The 24,064-nt window shown below is 37.0% G+C and overlaps 2 protein-coding genes across 7 annotated transcripts; one reads left to right on the top strand and one right to left on the bottom strand.

Moving 5' to 3' along the window:
- Positions 1–79: 79 nt before the first annotated feature.
- On the bottom strand, positions 80–9,760 carry samd8 (sterile alpha motif domain containing 8). 3 transcript variants are annotated; one of them, XM_026285664.1, is made up of 7 exons: positions 9,613–9,743; positions 7,325–7,389; positions 3,972–4,548; positions 2,642–2,737; positions 2,299–2,416; positions 1,451–1,601; positions 1,035–1,339 (listed from the first exon to the last, which is right to left on the bottom strand). In XM_026285664.1, the coding sequence occupies exons 3-7, from the start codon at positions 4,544–4,546 to the stop codon at positions 1,035–1,037; spliced, it is 1,245 nt and encodes a 414-aa protein (XP_026141449.1). In that variant the 5' UTR covers positions 4,547–4,548; positions 7,325–7,389; positions 9,613–9,743. The 3 variants fall into 3 exon arrangements, with proteins under 3 accessions (XP_026141447.1, XP_026141449.1, XP_026141448.1); XM_026285663.1 differs by having other exon boundaries at positions 7,316–7,389; positions 9,613–9,742; XM_026285662.1 differs by lacking the exon at positions 7,325–7,389 and having other exon boundaries at positions 80–1,339; positions 9,613–9,760.
- A 4,433-nt stretch (positions 9,761–14,193) lies between these two features.
- sh3pxd2ab (SH3 and PX domains 2Ab) lies at positions 14,194–23,923 on the top strand. 4 transcript variants are annotated; one of them, XM_026285658.1, is made up of 8 exons: positions 14,197–14,456; positions 14,766–14,906; positions 17,546–17,650; positions 18,550–18,667; positions 19,464–20,059; positions 20,739–20,788; positions 20,934–21,053; positions 21,823–23,923. In XM_026285658.1, exons 1-8 carry the CDS (start codon positions 14,417–14,419, stop codon positions 23,344–23,346), a joined length of 2,694 nt encoding a protein of 897 aa, XP_026141443.1. In that variant the 5' UTR covers positions 14,197–14,416; the 3' UTR covers positions 23,347–23,923. The 4 variants fall into 4 exon arrangements, with proteins under 4 accessions (XP_026141441.1, XP_026141443.1, XP_026141440.1 ...); XM_026285659.1 differs by lacking the exon at positions 14,197–14,456 and adding an exon at positions 15,136–15,185 and having other exon boundaries at positions 14,777–14,906; XM_026285656.1 differs by having other exon boundaries at positions 14,194–14,906; positions 18,553–18,667.
- Positions 23,924–24,064: the final 141 nt, after the last annotated feature.

The raw sequence follows: 24,064 nt of genomic DNA, 5'->3' as shown, positions 1-24,064 counted from the left end.
ATCTGTGCGCTTATTTCATGAAATAATTACTGGCACCAAAATGAAGTCATTCTGTGTGACTGAAAACTTTAACGTCAAATCAGGTTAAACAGTTAAATCATTTAATCTCTAGTCAAACAGCACTGCAAATTCTGATGAATCACACCTAACTATACACACGGAAACTGTACTAATAAGTTAATCTACAACACAGTTGACATTTGTCATACTAAAACAAACATAAATGTGTTCATGTGAGTCTTTTATTCATGTACAAGCATTCTCCAGTTACCCCAAGTGATAAGACTTTTGTTAGCATCAAGGTACATTTAAATAAAACAGAAAAGAAAGAAACCGTTTTATAAATCTGTTACATTGACAAATACCTCATGCACAAACTAACAAACACAAATCATACAGGTAAATGAAAATACTGCATCTCCCTTTAAAGTCCATGTAAAAGTACTGAACATGTTTATGATGCTCATATTGGCAAAACATTTAAAAATCCTTGTCTATTCCTGGAATCACATAAAACATTTAATTATCTATACAATGGCCACATATTAAAAACAAAGTGTCTAAAAATGTGTTAGCAAAACTTAAGCATTATATCTCTGTGGCTGTAAGACTGTAAATATGTACCATTACGATGTGTCAAGACTTAGAATAGGTCCTATCATGTATTATTATTTAATAAAGACTAATTGTATATCAGTGCTTTTCCAGTTAAACATACTGTATGTCTCCAAGAGTTTAAAAGCGGCATGCTTAATGGTTAGTGTAACGTAAATCTGCAATTGTAAAATCTCAAAACTGTTTCACCAGTGAATTGACACAATGATTCTGTATGATACATTTTCCAGAGAAAATAAATATGATTTATAGATTGGTATAGGTAGAGTTGGTGAAATTATAAGAAGTGTTAGTCAGCAAAACAAACAATAACAAAGCATTACAAATGGAAATTTCAAGAAAGTGATCAAATGCAATAAATAAAAATAAATTATTTTCCCAGGACTTCAAACATAAAACTTGACATAAACAGAGATGGCTTATCCCAGAAGCATCCTCATGAAGGAGGGTTTGGAGAACGGCCAGCCATACTCATTTGGAACAGGTCCGGTCACATTGCACTCAAAGAAAGAAAAGAGAGGGAACCAGATACGCGCTCGGCGGCTGTGCTGATAGGCTTGCGTGTTTGCTAGCGTGTGATAGTACAGGAACAGTCTTGTGGTGATGTAGAACGCGATGAAGACGTCGATGGAGTAATGTTCATGAGCCGCCAAGATGAAGAAGATTCCAAACAGGTTTAGCACCCAAGACATGGTGTGGATGAAGTTCCAGTTACGTGGCGTGTCTAAAAATCACAAAAAGACATTGATCACATTGCTGAGATTCAGTTGATAAAGTGCTAGGAGTGCTGGATATTTTCAATGAGTAAAACTCTCCACACCGTTTGCATACTCACATTCAGTGACAAAAAAGTTGAGCATGGTGAGAACAACAGTGTGTCCACTGAACATATAATCACCACATGTATGAACACCAGTTAAAGACATGCCGAGCCCGCTCCAGATTTCCAACGCACGCTGCACTTTTGCCCATGCATCACCATACATCTGCAAAATACAGATATGCATATTATTGCTCACCCATTGTAGAGATGGAAGATAGTCGAATGTAAGAGGGTGATAATTAATAACATTCCAATATTTTATAATGATATAAAAACAAATTAAAATATATTATTAACATTTTATATATATATATATATATGTGTGTGTGTGTATGTGTATGCTGATATATGGTGGTATTTTGCCTGTGCAAAACACAATGTTTGAGTGTTCTGGGTGGTTGCTTGCTAATGACATTACTGTACTAGAAGACGATTATATAATCAAGAAGGATTGTTTCTACATATCTTCAAAAAGATTTGTGAAAAATATTATTGTGTATGTTTTATATCGTTTTAATCTGTCAATATAAAAAAACTCCTGAGATTGATCATTTTTATTTAGACCAATCTAATAACTTAAAAAAATACATATATTTATAGGGAAAATCAATAACCAAGAACAATCTTTTTCCTATTTGCAATCTGGAATTAATATCCTTAATGTGGGCATTGATAATGCAACATAATGTGACATAATTCAACTCTAATTTTGTTCAAAAAGATTTGATTTGCATGAAATGTAAAATAATATTGAGGGGGTACCTACAGTAAAATATGTCTTATACATTGCCCAACGCAGATACACTTCCAAGACAAAGACTGAGAAAGACAGATGGTGTGTCTGTGTGTGTGCACCTCACCTTGCCTGAACACTGCAGATGATGACCAGGTACAGACAGCGAAGTAACAAACATTGTGACACAGCGGAGCAAAAACACAGTGCCTGTCAAATTACACAGCCTGCGAAACAAAATGGACCTACAGTAGCACACACAGAGAAAGACAGAGCAATGGAAAATTAAAAATGCATAACAGTAATAATATACACCGTATGAAATTCACTGTTGTAACACACACAGGATTTTGTAATAATATTGTCTTTGGGAATATTACGATCACATAACATTAACAAAGTCTTGAGGCCATAGCAATTTTTTAAATCTCTCTTGTGCTGGGTTGCATTTTGACTTTGGGTGTGTTTACCTGTGTTTGTGCATCAACAACACCAGCATTAATATGGAACCCAACACCACTGCACATGCTTCAGCCATGGAGAAGGCCCAGGGAATTCTGGGAACACTGACACATAAATAACAAGAGTCATAATTCTTTATTAACACTACAAAACCACAAGAAAAGCATACTTAAAAAGAAAAAAAAACTGAATTGTGAACAAAAACAATCAAAGTTGGGTGGTGCTTTTAATATGCAGATATCTGTTGTATTTTTAAAATGTTCACTACAAGGAGTAAACCATTTAAGGGGTAAATTAATCATTATTATTCTTATTATTAAGAAAAAAAAACTGTTGTATCAGTTCATAGTATATTACATACATTTACGCAAATTGTTTTATATATTCTCCTTTTACACATACAGTACAGCATTAATTTAATAAAATGAAAATGCACTTTCATCACGCACCCTAAGGTCACAAAACGCTGGACTTTTGGTAGTTCCTAGGATAGCAAAGTCCACTAAAGTAGGTAGAGTTTTCTCACATTTGGCTCCCAAACTTTGGAATAGCCTTCCTGATAATGTTCGGGGTTCAGACACACTCTCTCGAATAATGTATCTCTTAAATTGTGAGTGTAGTTGCATCTGATCAAATGTGCATTTTTATTCATTAGCTTGGGTTAAACTAATTTTAGTTTGTTGGATCAGCAGCTATGCTAAAGGTGTCTCTATTTTGTTTCTATGTTTTGCCATGGGATTTACATCCCGTGGTAACTAGGATTTACACAAGCTCCAGTCTAGACCCAGAACACCTGAGAAGAGATGATGCTGACCCTCAGAGGACCTCAGATGATGCTAACCCTGAATCAACAAACAGAACTAACAATTATTGCTACATGTGTGACTGCATCATATAACAATTATTAATTAATAATATTAGTAATGTTCATCGTCTACGTCTTGTATAAATTTTTTCTAAAAATCCAGTCATACTTGCACAAACTGACAGTCACCACCATAAGCTACTACTAAATATTGTAGAAACATTATTTTCGGTAAAGTTGCTTTGTAACGATTCGTATTGTAAAAAGCGCTATAGAAATAAACTTGAATTTAATTGAATTGAACGTTCGGACAGACTTGCACTGAGGTAATGTTTAAATGAGCACAATTAAAAATATATATGCATTCAAATGTATTCATAATTAAATAAAAAATCTAATTGTGCATTGAAATCACTGTGATGGTGCTAAATACCTAAAATGTTATTTTCAACCCAACTCTGTATGAACTGGTGAAGTAATATAACACACATTCTCTGAAATATTCCCACACCACCCATTCAGATATAACTCACCTGTCTAGAAATATGTCCGGAAGTGGTGGGTATGTCCTCATGTCAGGAACCCGCTCATGCACGAGCACCATGACGAATGATGTCACTCCGCACACCAGCATGGCATAAATTGCGCTGAGTGCCGTCTTCCAGTACTCCGGGTCCAACCGAACACAATACTGTTTACGCTTGCCATTCGAGTAACTATGTTCCCCACCAACTGTAGTGACCGCCCCATTACAGTGTTGATGGTCTACTGACCCTCGCTCTGCGAAGCCATTAGAGATGACACGGTCTGATCGTCCAGTTTGTATGAGAGACAACGCACTGACCTCTGACCCGGACTGTGTGAGGGCTGTGTGTTGTCTCTGTAGCCTCCGCACAGCCAGCATCAATCTTTTGATATCACCCAGCACCTTGAGCTCCAGTGGAGGAGACCGCAGATCAGTCTCAGTAAGACAAAGCAGACTGGCACCATCCAAACGGTGCTTAGAGCACAGGAGATCCACATATTCCCGAAATCCCTGATCTCTGAGCCAGCCAGCGACCTGCTTACTGCTCCAACCCTCCACACCAACGTACCTGGAGCTCGGCATACCTGCAGAAACAAACAAGATTACGCATGTTAATGTAAAAACACACAGATAAATGCTTAAGGAATAGTTCAAACAAAAGTTTGCCATAATTTACTCACTCTCATTTAGTTCTTTCTTATTTTGTACATAAAACAAGATACAGGTGCACCTCAATAAATTAGAATGTCGTGGAAGAGTTAGAATAATTTTTTTATTTGAGTAATTCAACTCAAGTTGAAGTCTTTTGGTTCTTTTAATGTTTCAAAAACCCACCAATTCACTAACAATTTAGAATACTACATAAGACCAATAAACATTTTTAGTGATTTGTTGGCCTTCTGGAAAGTATGTTCATTTACTGTACACTAATTGGTAGGGGCTCCTTTTGCTTTAATTACTGCCTTAGTTCGGCTTGGCATGGAGGATATTAGTTTGTGGCACTGCTGAGGTGGTGTGAAAGCCCAGGTTTCTTTGACAGTGGCCTTGTTTCTCATTTTCCTCTTGACAATACCAGATCAGGATCAGGTTTGGTGAGTTTTCTGCCCAGTCAAGCACACCAACACTATGGTCATTTAGCCAACTTTAGGTGCTTTTGGCAGTGTGGGCAGGTGCCAAATCCTGCTGGAAAATGAAATCAGCAACTTCAAAAAGCTGGTCAGCAGAAGGAGGCATTAAGTGATCCAAAAGTTCTAAGTAAACAGGTGCAGTGACTTTGGTTTTCAAAAAACACAATGGACCAACACCAGCAGATGACATTGTACTCCAAATTATCACAGACTGTGGAAACTTCACACTGGACATCAAGCAACTTGAGCTTCCCCACCCTTCCTCCAGACTCTAGAACCTTGGTTTCCGAATGAAACACAAAACTTGCTCTCATCTGAAAAGAGGACTTTGGACCACTGGACAACAGTCTAGTTCTTCTTTTCATTGGCCCAGGTAAGACGCCTCTGACGTTGTCTGTGGTTCAGTAGTGGCTTTACAAGAGTGGCTTTACGGGGAAGTCGTGGCCTAATGGTTAGAGGGTTGGACTCCCAATCGAAGGGTTGTGAGTTCTAGTCTCGGGCCGGATGGAATTGTGGGTGGGGGGAGTGCACGTACAGTTCTCTCTCCACCTTCAATACCACGACTTAGGTGCCCTTGAGCAAGGCATCGAACCCCCAACTGCTCCCCGGGCGCCGCAGCATAAATGGCTGCCCACTGCTCCGGGTGTGTGCTCACAGTGTGTGTGTGTGTGTGTGTTCACTGCTCGGTGTGTGTGCATTTCGGATGGGTTAAATGCAGAGCACAAATTCTGACCCCAGCCTCACTCAAATTCATGAATTGATTTTGCATGACAATCCTCATAAGGCTGCTTGGTTGGTTGTGCATCTTTTTCTTCTTCACTTTTTCCTTCCACTCAACTCTCTGTTAACATGCTTGGATACAGCACTCTGTGAACAGCCTGCTTCTTTGGGAATTAATGTTTTGTGGCTTACTCTCCTTTTGAAGGGTGTCAATGGTATCTTCTGGACAACTGTCAGATCAGCAGTCTTCCCCATGATTGTGTAGCCTAGTGAACCAAACTGAGAGACCATTTTGAAGGCTCAGAAAACCTTTGCATGTGTTTTGAGTTGATTAACTGATTGGCATGTCACCATATTTTAATCTGTTGAGATTTGGTGGGTTTTTGTAAAATGTGAGTCAAAATCATCACAATTAAAAGAACCAAAGACTTAAACTTGAGTTCAATTACTGAAATAAATAAACTTTTCCACAACATTCTAATTTATTGAGATGCACCCTGTATTTTGAAGAAAATGGTCTACATTGACTTCCACAGTATTTATTTCCCTACTATGGAAGTCAATGGGGACCAAAAATGTTTGGTTCTTCAGAATATCTTCTGTGTTCACCATAAGAAACAAACTTATAATAAAAAAATATATTAATATAATAATAAACATAATTTTTGGGTGAACTATCACTTTAAAGAATTAATCTAAAAAAGAATTCTGACTGTGCACTAAGAATGGGTCATCTTGTAAGATGTATTTATTTATGGGACTTTTAATAGTTTAAAAGTGGATTAGTAAATAGTGTTTTTTAGTCAAATAAAAAAATTAACAGGCCATTAAAACTGTTCCCCTGCTTAGTGTTCCATTCTGTTGCAATCCATTGAGCTGTTTGTGATGTAAACACCAAAAACCAACCTAACAACACAGAGTTTCCTTAAAGGGATAGGCCACCGAAAAAATGTCATCATTCATCTATGCTTGAATCATTCCAAACCTGTATGACTCATTTTCTTTTGTGCAAAAAGTTATTTTGAGAAATGTCTAAATTTTTGGTCCATTTCAGTGTTCTTCAAAATATTTTATGCTCTCCAGAAGAAAAAAAAAAAGTCTTAAAGGTTTGAAACAACAGGAGGGTGAGTAAATTATGACTTCATATTTGGGTGGACTATTTGGACTACTTATTATATGGACTACTTAATTTCCAGCAATATCATCGACTTGATTGCACAGATACTATTTAATCTGAACTGAGCTGGATGATGACATCCCTGATTTCAATGATGAACTGCCTTTTTGCATTACTGACAAACTATTTTCATATTTAATGCTGTACAGATGCTTTGACACAATCTGTATTGTTAAAAGCGCTACATAAATAAAGGTGACTTGACTATATCTTTAGGAATAATTAATTGACTAGTCAGTCAAGCAAGCTGGTTTTGAAAATATGTAGATTTACATGTCTCTAATCCAATCAGTGACAATAAATCCAACAGAATAAGCTGACACTCACTTTACACACCCGTTTTCTTGAATCACCCACTACAGCTCACCATCTTCAACTTCTCAGTCACTGGCTCCAAAGGTCTGTGCACAATCAGTAGTACTTGTATCTGACTACATTCATGCAATCAACAGTTCCTAAATTCTGCTGATTCTGGAGCCTTAGTGCTAAAGTGCAGAGTTTCTAACAAACACACATTGGACACTTTCTTATCAGTGGCTGTGTGTAACCTCAGTTCAAAGAATGTCTGAATTGTGATCAATGTGCTGAGCTGAATTAGTCTAAATTAAAAAAACAAAAACAATGATGTGCTGACATGAATTACAATGTGAACTGTAGTCACTTCATTAACATGATCTCACTAACTATTAATCAGACAAGTAAAGAGAACTTAACATCTTGTTATTGATCTCTAATTCAAGATCAAATGTTTGCAGTTACACCTGACATCAAGGCAAAGGACTTTCAGTTTGCACACAGACAGGATCTGACAGTACTATCTAAAACTCACATCTCACATTTTAAATTTTTAAATGAACTACCACTTTAAATGTTCAGGAAACAATGCATGTGACTGGTATGTGCTGTGTGTACATGTTTACTGTTTTCTATCTATGTTACTGATCAGCTACAATTTTTAATGACAGATTGTCAAACATGTGGCAGTCCTAGAACTAGAATGACTGGAAAAAAACATTCCTGACATTCGCTGGAAGCTTCTTAAATCAATACACATAAACTAAAACAGCCCCAGTCTATTTTGATTAATAATAAAGTGAATACAAGCATTGGGTGTGAACACCAATACAGTACACATATACAATACTGCCACTCCGTACCAAGAACAATTATTGATTCAGGGACACTACAGAGCGGTTAAAACCAAGCATCTGTCCTCTTGCACAACACTGCATGAACAAACAGCCTGTTGTTACCAAATCCAAAGGCATTTGGATGAGTTTCATCTGAAATACATGCACTGACACAAAACACCGAGTTTGGTTTAGTAAAACAAAGTTCTTGGTGAATAAAGAAGTACATTTATTTTCAAAAATAAAACTATGAAAAATATATAAACAATATAACATACAATTTGGGCCACAAAGGTGTCTAATAAATGGCTAGCATTCGCGCACACACACACACACACAAGGCTACAGTTTCAATGATTTGAGCCTGATAGATAAAGAAACGTAGCCAACAAACTATAGAATATAAAAAAGTACAGTATACAATTTACTGTGTAGGCAACGTGGAGTCCTCATTAAACACACACACACACAAGGCTACAGTTTCAATGATTTGAGCCTGATAGATAAAGAAACGTAGCCAACAAACTATAGAATATAAAAAAGTACAGTATACAATTTACTGTGTAGGCTACGTGGAGTCCTCATTAAACACACACACACACACACACACACACACACACAAAACAAAACAAAACAAAACAGTGTGTGTATAATTTCATATTATATATTTAGTTCAAAAACTCTTGTTGTTGCTGATTACGAACGCTAGAGGGTCCAAAAGACAAAAGCGATTGCGCAACACCACGAACCTCAGATACTGGCGTCATGAAAGTTAATTCTAAAAATGTTAAATCTTCAAAATTGAAAATCCAGTTAACCATTATTAAAATAGAGGTTGGTTTGTGGACAGCAAATGACTTCCCGTTTATGAGCTGTGGTTCCAGTGTCCAGTGCCAGAGGAACAGGAGTCTGTCTGAAACCCTACACACCCGACTGTGATAGAACCTTTGAAAAGACCTAACATTTCAAAATAACATCTAAATAGTTCTAAAATGTAAGCTTCCTCCAAAAATAAAGATAAAATGAGATGTTAGGCAGAATTAGTCACAACTGTATGGGCTTCATTGTATGGAAAATGTTAGGAAAGTGAATGGCGACTGAGTTCGTCGGTTCTTCATTCCTTTGTACAGTATTCCACGGGGAAAGAAAATCATACATTTCGGAAACAGCATAGAGGTGAGTAAATGATATCAGAATATTTATTTTGGGTGATTTATCTCTGTGGACACAGAAAAGAATCACAAATAACCCTTATAGAGTATAGTACTATCTCATTTTGTCTGTCCAAAGACATTTTGAATCCGTACACGCATTTATTCGCATATGACTCCTGTATAGAGTATACACAAACAATAAGCGCTCGAACAGCTTAGCGAGAGATAGAGAGAGCGAGAAAACACTGATCAAATCTGACATTGGTTCCCTGACAGCGTGGAAGAGTGTCTGTTTTGGGGGTGGGAATTGCTTGTCTTATTAGCTATGCGCCTGGCTTACCCTGTTTGTCCGTGTGGTTATTTAAATTATCCAGCTGTGTTAAAAATCCTCGCCAAAGAGCTCGAGATCCCAGCCTTGTGATCTCGAGCCACATCAGCCTTCGGTTTCTGAGTCACTGCCATGCTGCCAGTGACGCCCAAAAGCATGTAAACAGGAATCGTCGTCATACACGACACGCCCCTTGGGTGTGGCTACGGAACTCCAAATATGGATTTTTTTGAGAAAAGAATTTGTTCAAGTGGAGATACTGACCGCGCCTTCATCACTGATGACCTTTCTTATCAATAATTATCTCGTTTTACGAGCTGTATCTGAATGTAATGTACTGGAAATTCGAGTTCCTGTAGGTTTAAAGAAATCAAAATAGCCAGAAGAACAGTTTTGTTGTGTTTTCTATAGACTTTAGTAGGCAACTATGATGGTTAAGTGCTTTAGTCATAAATAATATAGTTGCTTAGTGCACATAATAAAAATAAATTAATACAAAATGTATATATTCACATATTTCCACATCACATATTTGTATGAGACAAAAAACAATTAAGCAATCAAACAAATATTTATTATTTAAAGCGATAGTTGAACCCATTATTAACTCACCCTATAGTCATCCTAGGTGTATATGACTTTATTTATTTATTTTTCAGATGAATATAATCCGAGTTATGTTCTCAGCATATTCTTGTGAAGCACTTTTTATGATGGATGCGATGTACTTTATTTTGCTTAAAATTCTCCTCCACAATTCAATGTCATTATGAAGTTTGAAAGAAGTTTAAAAAATGTATATATAACTTTGTATTTGTCTGAAAGAAGAAAGTCATATACACCTACTGAGGGTAAGTCACAGTAATTTTTATTTTTGGGTGAACTTTCTCTTTAAATATTTAAATATAAATTAGACTCATTCAGTGGTTTACATTTAAACATTTCACTCCTTTTCTGTTCCAGGTTAGATAAGTATTAACTAATTAGGCAGTCCATATTTTCTACTGTACATTAAATATTTAGTTTTTATATGTAGCACTTTATATTTCCAAACTGCACTCAGCAGCCAGATGCAACGTAGCAGTATCAGTCTCATGTATTTATTTGTGGAGCAACAACCTAACACTCCTATCCCTGCTTTCTCTCGTTCACAGTTACTCATTGGTCAGGAATCCTCTGGAACAGCAAGTGTGTGATCTGATTAAGTGGTGCGACTTCATATTGTGACCTCAATCTGAGAAGGTGGATATTACATTACATTTTTAACCTCTTTTTTCTATAAGATCTCAGTTCTGCTGTAATCAACCATAGTCAACAAAGCAAGTGATCAAGAAATCATATAATTCTGTAAATTTCTATACAGTTCTATAAGTTTGAATGTAAAATACAATCAATGTAACATGTGAAGTAATGTAGATGTTATTTTAGAATTATACATTGCATTGTGTGGTGTTTTAGGGCTTCTGCCAGGATATATGTTTTCTATTGATTTTTATTTCTTACCATGTCAAACAGAGTTGGTCACAACTTTGTCCACTAGGTTGTGCTGTTGTACTTATATTGCAGCTGAGTTTGATTTGGTAGAGATAATCAGTGGTAAATTAATTTGTCAAATTAATAGTGAATAATATGAAACACTTCTGTGATATAGGACAAAATAATCCCTAACATTTAACATTAGCTGAGTCTCTTGTAAATTTGCTGAGATTGTTTGATTGTAGGTTACACTGATTTCTATATGTGTTAATTTGGTGTTTCATCTGTCTTGAACTTGACTGATCAGTGTGAAGCCATTGCTCTAAAAATCTCACCAAACTTTTCAGGGTGATCTAGCAGTAAGTGTCCTGCATGTTTGGCAAGAAGTGATTTCTTTGAAAAGCTACTTCAACATTGCATCATGAAGCACATCTTTTCAACAAAGAAGTACAGCTGGAGTCAATTTGCACAGAAATATCCTTGTTAAGATCCCCTGGACTGCTGATGTTCAAGGGATGTGGGTTACAACTACAAGATTTTTTTTACAATTGCACTGTGAAAAAGCATTATTGGTGCAATTATTACAGTGTATCACCGCCTTCATGTGTGTGTGTGCAACAGAAAGAGGGATAGATCATTTAAACATTACATATGTTGGATTGTTGAATTTGATATTCTAAACACAGAGTGAGATATAATAATGATATTATGTGTGTGTTTCTCTTTCTGCTCAGAGTGTCTGAAATGAGATCTCAGTTCTGCTGCCTTAGTTATGAAACTCTGCATTCCTCCACAATAGTCAAATGGAAACACTAATGTGTGTGTGGATATGATATGTAGGCCAGCACAAAGTCCTCCTCAGGGTTGTTGGAAAGAAAGAGAACGAAAATGAGTTCTGTTGTTTTTACTGTGCTCTACATAAACTGTCTGTATGTGTGCTGAAATATCATTGTAGGTTTTAAATTACCCACAATTTCAAAACATGTTTTATATACAGTATGTAAATTTAGAGCTGTCAACCAATTAAAAGTATAATCAAATTAATTACATGAAATGCAACTTAATTGAGTACTTCAAACTTCCTTGGCTTCCCTCAGGATAGGTTTTTATAATGGTGGTTTTTAGTTTCTGATTAAAAAAAGGTCTGTGGTAAACATGAATTGAATGTTTTGGTCTACAATGTACATTTTGCCCAACTTTAATGAAAACGTGAAATGTGAATGTGAAAAAAAACACCTTGATAAGTAACTACATAAGAATGTTTAGAACCCCATTACAAAAACCCATAGGGAAATCTTGAGGGTTCCCAGTCACATTAGTTTTCTGGGCATTAATGTCAAGGCACTCCATTAATATAAGAATTAGCTGAAAAAGCCCCAAAAAGAAGATAATTAAAAGATATTTTTGTGAGCATTGAACATACATCACAAAAAGTGTCTTTATAAGTAAACATATTGTTTGTTTTGTTAATTGAACATATTCCTCAAACTGGCAGTACACAGCAATTCAGTTTGCATGGTTCAGTCATACATGAATTCCTTCTGATTCTGACATGTTAATTGCTGGTCTGTGTATGAGACAGACTGATGTCATTGGCCATTGCATCATGTCTTGCTGTTCTTTCAGCGACTGGCGCTATGAGCACTGCATTTTAAGTTGGAGTGTCAAACTAAAAGTAATTAAACCTCAAAAAGACATGTTGAGACTGATACCTGATTCTGGCAAGACATTTTTTCAGTAATTCTGTCTCTATTCTAGATCAGAAACACACATAAACACTTTGTGCAGCATAAAACTACTGAAAGCGCACAAATGACTGTATTTTTCCTGAGTTTGTAGTCTCAACTTAATCGCTCATTTAATTTTTCATTTCAAACCAAGCAGAGTTGTAACATATTTATATGTACTTGATTAAGTGTAATTTAGCGTGCAGTACTGAACATGCAGCTATAATGTAAGATTTACAGTGTAAGAAAGTTGTGCCTGTTTGTTCATGAGTTCAGCTGAATTCCTGCTGAAAAACAAACCTGAGAAATAAGCAACAGCGACATGCAGTCTATGTAAAATATGATATCGGGGTCAGAAAGAGAGTGAGAGAGTAATTGGGAGAAAAGAGTGTCAGAGAAAGAGAGAGGGATTTTGTGATTTTTCAGAAAGAGCAGTTCAGAGGGAGGCCGTTGACGTGGCAGAGAGGAAGTGGCTTCAGTTTGATGGGGGGGGGGGGGGGGAAGCCATAGGGGAGAAGGAAAGAGAAGAATAATTGCACCAGAAAAAACATTAAAACACATTGTTTTAAACATAAAAATTACATACAAAGACTACATTATTTGACTGAAAGAAATTGCTTACTTATCTTTTTGTGCAAAGTTACAATGTTGTTAAAAAGTTTGGGGTTGGTAAGGTTTTGTAATGTTTTTAAGAGGTCAAGGTTACATATATTTTAAACAAAAATAGAGTAAAAACAGTAATATAGTAATTTTGTAAACTTTATATATAGGCCTATACTAAACCCTTTTGAACAATAGTGTAATTCCGCTCAAAAAGTTAGGAAGCGATTCTTTCTCTCATATGATATAGTCTATTTGTGACTATATACTTAAAACAATGTGTATTTAATGTTTGTTCTGGTAAAATTATTCTTCTACAGTATTGTTCTTGTGATTTTATCACACAGTCTCAATCTGACATGATGATGTACTGTAAAGTGCTGGTAGATGCTGTATTTCATTGTTATATTTGTCCATTGTCGCCATTCAAAAGTGTACTGTAAACATAATTTTATACTTATATATATATATATATATATATATATATATAGAGAGAGAGAGAGAGAGAGAGAGAGAGAGAGATAGAGAGAGAGAGAGAGAGAGAGAGAGACAGAGAGACAGAGAGAGCGAGAGAGACACTAAAACTAATGCTAAAAACTACTATTAATGTACTCTTTTTTTTCTATCTTTAAATTTTCAAAGGTTTCATGTGACTGTGCTGTTTTTGTTTTGGAGAGCTGTAGGGTGCGTTTCAGAGAATGTGAACAAAGTTAAGGAGAATGCAAGTATGTGCTGAGTGTGTAAGTATGGGCCATATGTTTCTGTTTAAACTGTTTTAAAGGGGTGGAGCATCATTTGATTGGCATCTGTTTCCCCTTTCTCTAATGCCCGCCCCTTGAGCCCTTAGCTCTTGGTTTATTTTCCTCTTCTCATCTTTCACTTCTTTCGTCAGCTACCCCTTTTCCTTTTCTCTCTGTCTTTCTTTTCCCCCTTGCTCCATTTCTTTATTCAGTCAGGCCTGTGTCCTGCTGCAGAAGGGATCTGAGACTCTTAGAGGAGACGCCAGAGTCCGTATGAGTCTTGTCGTTGGTTGGACCCCTGGGCCCAGGGCCGGTAGGATGTGCTTCAGGTTGAACTGTGCTTGCTCAGAAACTTTTACCTTGGAACTTTAAGGCGGGATAAGACTGGATGAAAGTAGGATTTGTTGTACCTGAGCCTTTTTGCTTGTTGAGACATTAACTGTACAGATCTGAGCCTCTTTGGGCCAGTGTTCTTGTTGATTCTTGGATGAGCCGTTGATCTGGTACCACGTGCTGATTGGCTGGGGCTGTGTTTGGTGTTGGTGAATGGCGCGGCGCAGTTCAGGTGGACGCGGGCATGGAGGCAGCTGGCTCACAGCCTGTTTTTTTCCATCCTCCTCAGGGAGAGAACGTGGAGAAGCCCTGGGTGCAGAGGAGTGTATGCGTGTTTATGTGGTGACGGCAGACTACCAGCGTCAGGAAAATACAGAAATCAGCCTGAAAGCAGGAGAGCGAGTCGAGGTGATCGAAAAGAGTGAGAGTGGTGAGTGGCACACATCCATAAACACACAACATAGTCTTGTATGTCAGAAATCACTGGTGAAAATGCCTGTACTTAGCATTTTTATAATGTAATACAACATTTGTATTTACAACTTACATTATACTTACTACGTTTTTTTATGTAAATTGAAAAATAAACATGAATTTCAGAATGTTCTCCAGCATGCTTTAAGATGATCCAAATAGCATCTTGTCCTTCTGTCCTTCAGGAAGAACATCTAACTGTCTGAACGAAGAGTCTGAACATGATGTCACAAATGTACCTATTTGATTATTATCTTCATTGTTTTTTTGTATTATTTTAAATTATAATATTTATAGATTAACATTTTCAAAATCCTAACTCTTGATTTTAGATTATGTATACCAGATTCTCAATGGTGTCGCTTTTTTGAACATTCACCCAAACTAACATAGACCAAAAAAAAAAAAAAATCTGAATTTTTTTTTTTTTAAGTTTTAATAAAAGCTTTTTCATACCTCATAAATGAAACATAAATAACTCAAAATCCTTTGACTAAAAAACTCTTAACATTTAACTTCCTCAAGTCTTTCAGCTGTTCACAGAAAGAAAAAAAACTTAAACCAGTCTAAGGTTTGAGCTACTCTAAAAGTTTAAGATTGTGTTTAGCTTGAAACCTAGCTGGTCTCTCAGTCAGACCAGTTGAAACAGACCAGTCTAACCATGTTGGTCACACTTGGAGACCAGTATCCCAACCTTGCTTTTTTAAACAGTGTTTGTTTTTTTAAGAGTGGTATAATGTTTGCAACAATTTTTTGGAAAATATAAAAGTGCACATCAATTTTCCTCTAAAGCATTCAAACTGTGACAATGATGCAATGCAACTTAAACTAATTATGCTGTTGATTTGTTGTCAGTGGATTACTTGACCTTCTGTGACCTGTCTTTCATGGCAGCTGTGCTTATTTTTCTGATGTTACAGTTGTTATTATTTTTATGACCACTTTGGAAGCTAAATGAGCGAATTATTTAATATCCTATAGCTACCACAAAATGTAATATTTAATTCCAAAGACATGCAAAACTACAACTTAAATAATTAAATAATCAGTTCTGAGGAAAGCAATGATATATAGTCATTTTTAGCAGTAGAAGAGTTTGTGTGTGTGTGTGTGTGTGTGTGTGTGTGGAAAAAGCCCACCACAGCCAGATACTCGTATTTGAATGAAGGTCTTTAGACCATCTTAATGGATCCTCCAGAATCTTCCCTCAGCAGAAAAATTGTGTGTTCATGCGTTATTTGTACTTGTTTGTGTGTCTCTGTGTGAGTATGTGCTGCTGAAGTCTTTATGTTAAAGTCATTATGAGCTTAATATTCCAAGACAACCTTCCTAACTCTCTCTCTTCCATGAACTCTTCTACTAAAATACTGAAGTATTTCATATCTGCTATCATGTCTTTTTTTTTTAAGCTTGGAATATTCTGATTCGGTCCTTTAACACATACTATACATACACAAAAAAATGAAGACGCATGTAGTATATGCTGCAGATATCTGATGTTCTACTTGTGTAAGTCAATCTGTCCATTTTTTCCTTAAGGTATTATTTACAGAGCATAATAAACTGGGAATCTGGCAACCTAGTGCGTATGTTTGTTTGCTCTAATGAGCCTCTCACACTGTGAGCACTAACTCATGGCAGGTGTGTGCAACCAGTGACAGCGTGCTTATGCTCAGCATAAACAGTGTTATGGTTATTAACATTTTTAGGCTATTTGAAAACATTAGTGAAGTATATAGTTAAAAATGTTAAATATACAGTGGAAAAGTTAAATGATGTTTTCATGTTATAATTAATGTTCATTGTGCATTGTTAATTAAAATTGACAGTAAAGACATTTATGTTACAAAAATGGTAATTTCAAATAAATGCTGTTAGTCCTAATAAATACATGCATCATGGTTTAAAAAAATATATTAAGCAGCATAACTGTATTCAATAATAATAATAGATATTTATTGAGCAGCAAATCAGCATATTAGAACAATTTCTGAAAGGTCATGCGATACTGCAATAGAAAACTTATATTAACTTATATAAACTCATATTATGAAATGTGATTTTTTTTTATTTTTATAAATGCAGCACTGGTGAGTATAAGAGACTTGTTTCAAAAACATAAAAAAATGTTTGATATTGTTAACTTCCTAATCTAAAGTTTACTTAAACGTTTAATTTGTTCCTTCATTAAAATATGATGTAATGTATGTGACTTTGCACATCAACAAAGACAATTTAATGGCGTTGCAATGTAGCATAAAAAAATAATATGATACTATATATGTGCTCATTAAGGCCAAGGCATGCGTTTATATTTACACACTATGTAACAGGGAGACTTTGCTCCACCTTTTTATCTACCAAGGGGTCCTTGGCCTGAAAATTGTTGCATTGCAAAAATAACAGATGCTTTTTACCATATCCTTTATCCTTAAAAATAACATTTAATGATCTTATTTTTGTTTATGCTGATGTGTTCAGGACTAGTAAAACTGTTAAGACAGAAGGGAAGTGACCCAATTCAAATGAACAGCTGGAATCAGTTAGATCAGTGGTATGTGATCACAGACTCTCTCTCTCTCTCTTTCTCTTCAGGGTGGTGGTTTGTAAGAACAGCTGAAGAACAAGGCTGGGTTCCTGCAACATACCTTGTCTCTCTCACAGGACGTCGAGACAACCACAAAACACCGAACGGAGAGAGTAAGACAAATATACACTGTTAAATTAGCCATTTAATCACCCATGCTGCTGCTAAACTGAATCAAGAACCGTTGAACAAACAAGGCACATCTTTCACAACAGATATCAGAGCGGCTGGCTTATGTAAAACACACGCAGTGGCCAAATGTACTGTTTTTCTTTGTCTTGCACAACCCTTAACTCTTAGCAGTTTCCATTCATTTGCTTCAAAAGATTTATGCATGAAAACTGTTGGTGAATTCTGTAACGGACGCAAGTTCATGCCATGTCAGCACATAGAGGCTTGCTTGGATGAAAACCATACAGCCATCACATCCTAGCCAAGGGACCCCCTCGCTCAACACACACACACACACACACACACAGTTCTAGGAGCATTTAACAGCCTGGGAGTGAAAATTCCAGCAAAGATGTCAGATTTTCCATATCCTGGTCCAGAAGAGTTTTACTGTACAACCGGGTCCAACACACACTGACCCATATTACAGAGAGAATGTGACTTGTGGCGGAGAGATTTTGCAATGTCTGCATGTTTCACTTGGGTTTTCCACTTCCACTCCAAAATAGCAAACAATCTAAACACACAAGCATTACTTAAAGCAGTGCAAATTGTACTGGGACATTTAAAAATGTATGAACAGCCGTCATTGCATTATATACATCAAACAGTGTGGCGTGTAATTTAAAGAAACACTTTTTTTAGCAAACTACTTCACAAGAAGAAATGTGTTCAGTGTAATAGGATATAACATAAGACATTCTGTTTAAATGAGTGTAAAAAACATTTATACCACCTCTGGTCGTCAGATGTCAGTAACGAATAAATGCAATGACTTTATGTAGATTGTATCTTGTAGCAGGACAGTGTACATTGTGCTCTCTTTTCTCTTTGTCTGTAGCAGAGAGGTATATTACAGTTCAGTCCTTCAGCAGTTCGAGTCAGGATGAGCTGGGCTTTGAGAGTGGCGTCATTGTTGAGGTCATCCAGAGGAATCTGGAGGGCTGGTGGTTCATACGGTAAACTCTTCTTCCAGATGTTTATTCTTCTCTTTAAACTACTTCAGTATGCTTTAAATATCCTTTGCTTTCTTTTGCTGGAATCGGCTCCATATTTAATGGGTTTTTACAGAAAAAAAATGCAATTATTGATGACACACAGGCAGCCCTAACCTTACACTCTCACTTACTCAGTCCAAAGCTAAAAGGTAAATCTTTGTACCTTTTTTTTTTACACCATATGGTACATATTAGTATCTTAAGTTTATGTATTATGTATGAAAGGGTACTGTTTTGTACCTTTTTCCCCCATGAGAGTGTAACATCCATGTCAACAAGCACCATTGTGTTTTTGAAGAAGGGGTTGTTGCAGTCTCTCAGACATACCAAGGCTGCATTTATTTGATAAAAAAACATTAATATTATGAAAAATTATTACAGTTTAAAATAATGCTTTCTATTTTAATATAATTCAAAATATTATTCATTCCTTTAATGGAAAAACTGAATTTCCAATAGCTTTTACTCCAGTCTGCAGTGTCAGATAACCCTTCTAATATGCTTCTAATATGAAAATATTCTGAAATGCCTGATTTGGGCCATGTTGAAAACAGATTCTTTATATTTCTGTGGAAAACTGCAATACATATTTTTCAGTTGTCTTTGGTTAATAAAAGCTAAAAGGAACAGTATTTAAAAAAAAAAAAAAAGTTTATGAATGGTGTTGTTGTTTAAATAGTTTTTTTGAGAAAATGCTCTTGGTTGGCGGTATGTGTTGGCAGTATGTGAATTATCTCTCTCTCTGTTCTCCTCTCAGTTATGGCAGTAAGGAGGGATGGGCTCCAGCTGCCTATCTGAGGAAAATGCAAGATGGTGTCATGGCGGGTAACCAGGCAACAGAGACAAATAAACCAGCTGTGCAGGGTCAGGTGGAAATCATTGGAAACCTTATGGAGATCAGCAACCTCCTGAACAAGAAACCCTCCAACGAACGACACTCACACACACAAACTGACACCATTGCACACCGAAACAGCACCACAAACACATACAGGCACTCACAGACGGACACATATACACAATACAATGGTGATACGGAGCAGACTGATGCTTACAGTAACAATACACACAGTGATAGAAGCAGCGGCAGCAGCATTAGCACAGCAGCTAATGTGGTTACTTGTAGTTTAGACAGAGACTCTGATGGTCCTGTCACCCAGCACACAGACACGAGTGTGCGTCTCTCTGTCTCAGACAGCAGTGTGTCTGTGTCAGTGTCAGATGCTTGTGGAACTGCGTCTGTTTCTGAAGCAAGTGTGTCTTCAACATCAGCCGCTATAAAGACCAAAACCGTCCCTCCGTCTCCTGCCATTGCTCGAGTCGCACCCCAGAGATTCCACAGCACCGAGACCAGTGAGTTTCTACCTTTATCTTTAATACATTTTCACTTTTATTTCCCTTTCGGTGCTTTTACTTTTTACTTCCTTGTTTTCTTCTTTCCATTCTTTTTAAATATTTATTTCCTTTGTGTTTTTATTTGTCTTTCTTCCTGTTTTCTTTCTCTTTTTATCTCTTTTCTGACTTTCTTTCTTTCTTTATGTATTTTCTACAATGTTTTTCCATCATGTTATGTGTTAAAGGGTTAGTTCACCCAAAAATGTAAATTCTGTCATAAATTACTCACTCTCATGTCGTTCCAAACATGTAAGACCTTTGTTCAGTTTCGTAATACACATTAAGATATTTTTGATGAGATCCATGAGCTTTCTGACCCTGAATAGACATAATTAAAATAGTCCATGCAAAATCAATGGTTCAACTGTAATTTTATGAAGCTACGAGTATACTTTTTGTGTTCAAAGAAAACTAAAATAATTTCTTAATTCAACAATTCTTCTCTTCTGTGTCACTGTCCTCTGCTGTTATTGAGAGAACCATGACTCAAAAATATCTGTTTTTGTTCCAAAGAAGAACAATGGTCTTAGAAGTTTGGAACAACATGTGTGAATAATTAATTCCAGAATTTCCATTTTGGGTGAACAAACTTTTAAAGATTACAAACACATTTTGATGTTTGATTTGTTTTCCCTAGGATCACCATCAAACAATCAAAAACTGCCTCCACGTCGAGAAAACAGCCTGGTCAGTGTGTGTGTTCTCATTTTCCTGTTCTCTGTTTCTTTTTTCCTCTTTCTCTCCATTGCACACACACACAAACACACACACAAATAGGTCATTTTGTGGTTTTCTAATATGCTGAACAGCATATTCTTCTCTTCACATTCAGGGATTTCAGTTACCGCAGCCCCCAGATCCCCCTACTGTCGAAGCTGAGTATTACACCATCGCTGAGTTCAGGTCCTGCTTGACAGATGGCATCAGTTTCAGTGGAGGACAGAAAGCTGAGGTACGACACTGTTCAGTTTCACCAGTCAATCAGTTCTGGGGATATATATATATATATATATATATATATATATATATATAATATTAACAAGTGCTGTTATTCAGCAGTGACACAATAAATTGATCAAAACTGACAGTAAAGGCTTTTTTAATGTTACAGTATATTTTTACTTCCAATAAATGCTGTTCTTATTAACTTCCTGTTTATCAGAAGAATCCTGTAAAAATCATAATAACAGACTCCACAAATAGGAGTGGCCCAGTTTATTTCAGCATTGATAATTAAAAATCTTTCTTGTGCACCAAAGCAGCATATTACAATGATTTCTGAATGATTGCATCACAATTAAAACTTCAATAATAGCTATTGAAAATTAAGCATTTCTATCACAGGGATTACATTTTATTCTTAAATTTCATTTTTAAATAAATTCAAATATAATATAGTTATTTTAAATTGTAATAGAATTTCACAACATTACTGTTGTGTATTTTTGAACAAATACATGTGGATTTGGTGAGCATAAGAGATTTCTTTCTTTTTGTAGTTTTAAAAAAAGTAAATATTTCTAAATCAGCAAATTGTGATGACTTAGCCTATGTGGTATAACAACTATATTGTTGGTCAAAACTGTTTAGAACTTCTATACATTAACTGATCTGAAATCTTAAAGTAAAAGTGTGACAACTCAACCCAATGTTCCCTATTAGCTGTAAATAACACTAAATATAAGTATTTCTACAGATGGACAAACTGTGTATGTTTACAGGTCATTGAGAAGAACTCTGGAGGTTGGTGGTACGTCCAAATCGGAGAGAAGGAGGGTTGGGCCCCATGTTCTTACATCGACAAACGCAAGAAACCCACCTTGAACCGCCAAACCAGTACACTGACCCGGCCCAAGGTACCACCTCCTGCTCCGCCAATCAAAAAGCAGAACTCACTTCCATGTGTTGAGTCTGAAGTTTTGACCCCAACGAGTCCAAGGGTGTATGAGGAACCAGAGTATGATGTTCCAGCAGTGGGCCTTGAATTTGATCCTGAGCAGGAGTTTTTTCCAGGAGATGCACCGACTAAAGCCCCACCTCCTTTATGTCAGCGTATGGTTTCTTTTACGTTGGGTGAAGGGGATGAAGAGGATGATGAGGATGTGTATGCCAATGGTGGCTTCATAGCTGTACCACAGTGTAAGGACAGTCACTATGACACATACTCGTCTTCTTCAGCGCACCGGGCATCTATGTGGGATCCACCGGAATATGATGCCCCAACAATCGAGCCCAACATTGAGACCTCTACGACGCTCTATGCACACTCAAAGCAATCTAAACTCAAACAGCAGGCTGATGAGTCTAAATCCAAACCATCCGTGCGTCCGAAACCTGCAAACCAAGACTGTGGTTCTCTCAGAAGACCCCAAAACCAAGAGCAACCAGGCCAGATGCAATTCAGGACCTCCCGCACATCTGAGGACTCTGAGAATGCCTCGTCAGATAAATTCCAGACGTTTAGTGATCCGCCTTCCTTTTTGTACCGAACTACTGTGGCGTACCAGCGGAAAGAGCCGTGCGAGCTCAGCTTTCCCGCGGGAGTGCAGGTGGAGGTTCTGGAGAAACAGGAGAGCGGCTGGTGGTTCGTCCGCTGGGGGAACGAAGAGGGCTGGGCGCCCACCTACTACCTGCAGCCAATCAAAAGCTTCGAAACAAGCGGTACAGAAGCCAAAACCACCGAGATGGTTAATTCTGAGACGTCTTGGTCTGCGTCTCCTGAGTTGGAGATTTCAGTGCAGGGAGATGTTGGAAAGTTGGGTAAATGCATAAGTTTGGAGAAGAACGAGCAGCGTGTTAACCAAAGCCTGAAGAGCGGACACAGATCTAACCAGCAGAACTGCCGGGTCGGTGTGAAGCAGCTCGCCGTCAGACCTCAGAACGTCCTCAAGGACAACACTAATACGCACACAACTCCCGCAGGTCGGAGGAACGATGCGCTGCCTAGTCTTAGCTACAATGACCAAACCAACTCTTCTTGTGCAGGTAACACCGAGAGCATGAGACGTAAGGTACCGGTGTCAATGGTGAAGCCTAAACCTCATCTGATCCACAACAACCTGCGCGAGGAGTACGTTTCCATCGCTGACTATCACGGCGATGCGGAGACCATGAGCTTCCCTGCTGGCACAAGGCTGGAGGTCCTGGAGAGAAACCCTAATGGATGGTGGTACTGCCGTGTGCTCGACACAGCTAAAACACGAAAAGGATGGGTGCCCTCCAACTTTCTGGAGAGGAGGAGCTAGTGGGTTACCAGATTTAAATACCAGCCTTACGTCTCATACATCTTCACCATGGCCCCAATAAAATCATGTTCCCTTTTTAATTCATAAGAGACATCACTGTCTCTGCTCAGAAAATCAAAGGGAACACTAAAGTATCAGTCACAAGTGAATTCTCTTGTTGACTGACAACTTGTTTATATGCTGTATACTCCTGCTTGTGCTGGATGATGTGATCTTATTGTCACTGAACACGCTTTTAGTTATTGCTCTTAGCTGGTCTTAATATGCTGCAGAAAGTTTTGATTAAAACTTGTCTCATTGTTTTTTACTAAATAAATATCAGGTCTGTGTACAGACTAAATGCACTTTCAAACAAATGTCTGTCTATCTATCTATCTATCTATCTATCTATCTATCTATCTATCTATCTATCTATCTATCTATCTATCTATCTATCTATCTATCTATCTATCTATCTATCTATCTATCTATCTATCTATCTATCTATCTATCCCTCCGTCCATCCATCCATCCATCTGTCTGTCTTTGTTTGTTTGTGTAATTAAACATGGTGCTATTCTTATTCCTATTAAATCACTTCATTTTCAAATCTAGTCTTATAATAAATATATAAGTGCTGTTTTGAATCTTCATCACAATAGCTTGATGGTGTTTGTCTGTTTATGTCCATGCATTAATATACGGCATATGCAAGTTAAACAAATAATCATTAATCATC

The sequence above is a fragment of the Carassius auratus genome, chromosome 17 (assembly GCF_003368295.1).
Source record: "Carassius auratus strain Wakin chromosome 17, ASM336829v1, whole genome shotgun sequence".
Taxonomy (NCBI): domain Eukaryota; kingdom Metazoa; phylum Chordata; class Actinopteri; order Cypriniformes; family Cyprinidae; genus Carassius; species Carassius auratus.
The sequence above is the reverse complement of the archived record's forward strand: the minus strand, read 5'-3'. Positions and strand labels throughout refer to the sequence as shown.

Bases quoted from the DNA above. Each gene is read 5' to 3' on its own strand.
- samd8 (XM_026285662.1), bottom strand. From the start codon at position 9,706: ATGTGGCTCGAGATCACAAGGCTGGGATCTCGAGCTCTTTGGCGAGGA. The intron at 2,738-3,971 runs GTGAGTTATATC...TTTATGTGTCAG, and splicing joins CCGGACATATTTCTAGACAG to TGTTCCCAGAATTCCCTGGG. The intron at 1,340-1,450 runs GTGAGTATGCAA...TGTGATTTTTAG, and splicing joins CAACTTTTTTGTCACTGAAT to ACACGCCACGTAACTGGAAC.
- sh3pxd2ab (XM_026285655.1), top strand. From the start codon at position 14,690: ATGGCGCGGCGCAGTTCAGGTGGACGCGGGCATGGAGGCAGCTGGCTC. The intron at 20,060-20,738 runs GTGAGTTTCTAC...TGTTTTCCCTAG, and splicing joins ATTCCACAGCACCGAGACCA to GATCACCATCAAACAATCAA. The intron at 20,789-20,933 runs GTCAGTGTGTGT...CTTCACATTCAG, and splicing joins CACGTCGAGAAAACAGCCTG to GGATTTCAGTTACCGCAGCC.